The 3202-nt window shown below is 45.3% G+C and overlaps 1 protein-coding gene and 1 long non-coding RNA gene across 2 annotated transcripts in view; one reads left to right on the top strand and one right to left on the bottom strand.

Moving 5' to 3' along the window:
• Window positions 1-3202, bottom strand: part of PTPRT (protein tyrosine phosphatase, receptor type T) — a 1137038-nt gene that overhangs the window by 626126 nt on the left and 507710 nt on the right. The window contains exon 5 of the mRNA XM_019513020.1: window positions 457-572. Within this exon, the coding sequence (XP_019368565.1) occupies window positions 457-572 (116 nt within the window). The remainder of the gene's footprint in view (window positions 1-456; window positions 573-3202) is intronic.
• The window catches only part of LOC109294602, a 15454-nt gene that overhangs the window by 6397 nt on the left and 5855 nt on the right, over window positions 1-3202 (top strand). The window lies entirely within an intron of this gene.

The raw sequence follows: 3202 nt of genomic DNA, 5'->3' as shown, positions 1-3202 counted from the left end.
TCTATAAGGTCCCTTCCGACCCTACTTCTATGATTCTATAGTACTCTGATTGTGTAAGAACTTCCAATTCTTCCCAGGCTTGTTTCCCAAGCTCTGTGCATTCATGTACAGGCACCTGAGTCACTTGCCATGATTTCTCATGAAGTATGAGAGCACCTCCTTTGTTGCCCCATGCTGCTTGCTCTTCCTCCACATCTCTCACTTCCCCACTTTACCTCAAGACTTTGGTCTCCAATCCCCAGTAAGCCTAGTCAGCATCAAGCCATGAGTTGAATCTGAACAACCCAGTTTTGTCATTCTGCATTAGTGCCCCACACAACACTAAATTGGAATAACTTCGAAGAAGTTCCTTTCATTGAAGTCCCTTTGGAATTTCTCCTTTATCCCTCAGCTCTTCTCCTTCCACTCATTTTGACTAGGGCAATTCCACCTGATTATGCTTCCTTGTTACTTTACCTGGAGCCAGAGTTTGTCATGCTGGGACCACTTGCCCCCTGCAATGCACTGGAACGTTGCATTCTGTCCCACGTTGACCTCCACGTTCTGAAGCCGCAGGAAGTGAGGTGCTTTTCCTAAAAAAAAAGGAAGAAAAAGATGCAAAATATTATGTTAAGAGCATGACAGTAATTGACAAGGTCTTACAACCACTAGGATATCCTTACTTAGTAGGTATGAGGGCAATACTAGGTCTACCCTTTGACCAAGTAACTTAGCAAAGCAAAGCAAAGCTGTATTGTTTAGTTATTTAGCATGGAGAGATTGGTAATATACAGGATGGCCAGAGTGATCATATAACACTTTGGCACAGCAAGGAAGTGCACTAAGTTTCAGTTCTACAACATCAGTTCACAATTACTTGTCACCAGCAGATGTTCACTGTTGTTTGCTACAAGCAAAGAGCAATTTCTGCTGTATAACAGGGAAATATCAACATTTACAAAGGTCAAAAAAATCAAATAGCCATGAGATTTCAGAGCAAACATGGTCCAAAGCAATTTTTCATATGCTTTTTCAGTTTTGCTGATTGCCAAGTGAATCCTAGGGAATCAGACCTGACACCATCAAGCACTCCTGATTTTCAAATTATATTTAAAAAATCCATCCCATCATTCACATAAATAAGCACAGACCACTGTTTTTCAAAACTAAACAACAAAGTCAGACTTCTCCATTTGACAATTAATATAGATCATGTAAGGCTATGACCATTATCACAGTGTATATAACCATGCTAGAGTAAGGCTGGTCCATAACTTAACTCCTGAAAGTAGGATCTCATGAAGTAAAGGCCATGTGCTGTTCTGAACTTAATTCAAGTTCACTACTAAACTTAGGATAATATTAAAGAATTATAGCAGATAACATTATTACAACTAGTCCTCTGTTAGGCCATGCTTTTCAAAAGCAAATAAACTATGTTTTCTGTTAAATAACTGGAGAAGGGTATGGGCACCCATGTTTATACATGTATATCCCCTTTCATGTAGGGGTAGCTAGATACCAACTATAAGCATGCACACATGCAAGTGTAGGCCAGTTTCGCAGGCACATTATCAGAAGCTGGTCAAACAGCTGAAACATCCTGTGTGCATGCCTCTGAAGTATTTATCATTCATCTGGGACTGCAACCAGTCCAAACAGATAAAACAGATGATCTAGGGTAACACTGTACTATCATTCTTTTAGCTAGTCAGTTGTTTGTGGCAAATCTCTTGACAACTGAGCCCTGGGATGAACCATGGTTACACAGGACTTTTATCTTATCAGCAAGGCCTTAGCACAGAGTATAACTGCTGTTACAGCAAATTATTTTATCACAAAAAAGCTGTATAATTGAGATATTTAATTTTCTCTTTTACCACATCCTTAAGGGCTGTTTCTCTCCACTTCCACTGCACTTGTCTGTCAGGCTAAGATCTGCGAAAGTGCAGAAAAACTCATGTGGAAATAATAAAAAAAAAGATATCATAATTCCAGTCACCTCAAAGGTCACTGGGAGTTCCACCATTGCAATGTTCTGAGTAATAACAATTGTAAAATGAATGTGAGGGACAAAAGCCATAAAAGTGAACAGCACACTTCACTGACATTTACTGTGGTGGCTATCACTGCTGAACTCTGAAGGTGATTCTGGGAAGTAAAAAAGGAGAAGTGCTGCTAAAGACTGACAGGGTTTTACACACTTTAGAAAACACTATACACAACAGACTGAGGACTTATCCCAATGGGGTATTGTACCTGTGGCTTGGCATTGTATGCCACTATCAGTCACTTTTTAAAACCTGAACTTTTGTGCCTCACATGCTCAGTTCCATCCAAGGCAAGTATAGCAGCCAAATTAGACAGTGGTAGGAAGGGAGTGGTCTGATTATGGCAGGGGAAGGCAAAAAAAAGGCCAGCAGGCCACATCTGGCATGCCAGGCCATTTTATCTGACCCACATGGCCCCTAATATCTTTGGAAAATTAACTTTTATCTGTCCCTGGCTGCTGTCCCTGGTCTGTCAAAGATGACCGGTGCCAGTGGTGGCAGGACCCAGTCACTGAGCAACAAGGCCTGCCCGACTCCTCCCTGTCCCCAGTCTGCAACTCCCACCTCCAGCCCCAAACCAGAAGCCTCTGTGGCTTCTCGCCTAGTGACCCTGGGGCTGTTCCCTGCCTCCCTCCATCCAAGTGAAAAGGAAACATCTGTGATCTGCCCAGCAGCCAGGAACTGCATGGTATTGGCCAGGGTGGGCTGGAACCAGAGTGGGAGAGGGGAGGGGGTTGGAGGGAAGTGGTGGTGGCACAGGGAGCATCAGGGGGGCCACATGAAGTGGCAGGGAGCTACAGGGGGCAGTGGCAGTGGGGGGAGCAGCAGGGGCCACAGGAAGTGGCAGTGGTGTGGGCAGCAGCAGGGGGATCATGGGAAGAAGCAGTAGTGAGGGGACTGGCAGGAAGCGGCAGCAGCATGTAGAGTGGCAGGGGAAGTGGTGACAGCACAGGAAGTGGCAGGAGAGACACAGAAAGTAGAAGGGGCACAGGGAACAGAGGGGGCAGCAGCATGGGGGCCATGGAAAATGGCAGGGTGTGGTGGAGGGGTTGGGGGAAGTAGCAGTAGCAGGGGGAGTGGCATGGGGGACACAGAAAGGAAAGCAGTGGGGAGCGACGACAGTGGGGGGAGTGGTGGTGCCTGGGAAGCAGTAGCAGGCAGTCGTGTGGGAG

Source organism: Gavialis gangeticus, unplaced genomic scaffold (genome assembly GCF_001723915.1).
Source record: "Gavialis gangeticus isolate Ggan-Ray unplaced genomic scaffold, GavGan_comp1, whole genome shotgun sequence".
Lineage (NCBI taxonomy): Eukaryota > Metazoa > Chordata > Crocodylia > Gavialidae > Gavialis > Gavialis gangeticus.
Note: the sequence above shows the minus strand (reverse complement) of the source record. Positions and strands in the feature narration are given on the sequence as shown.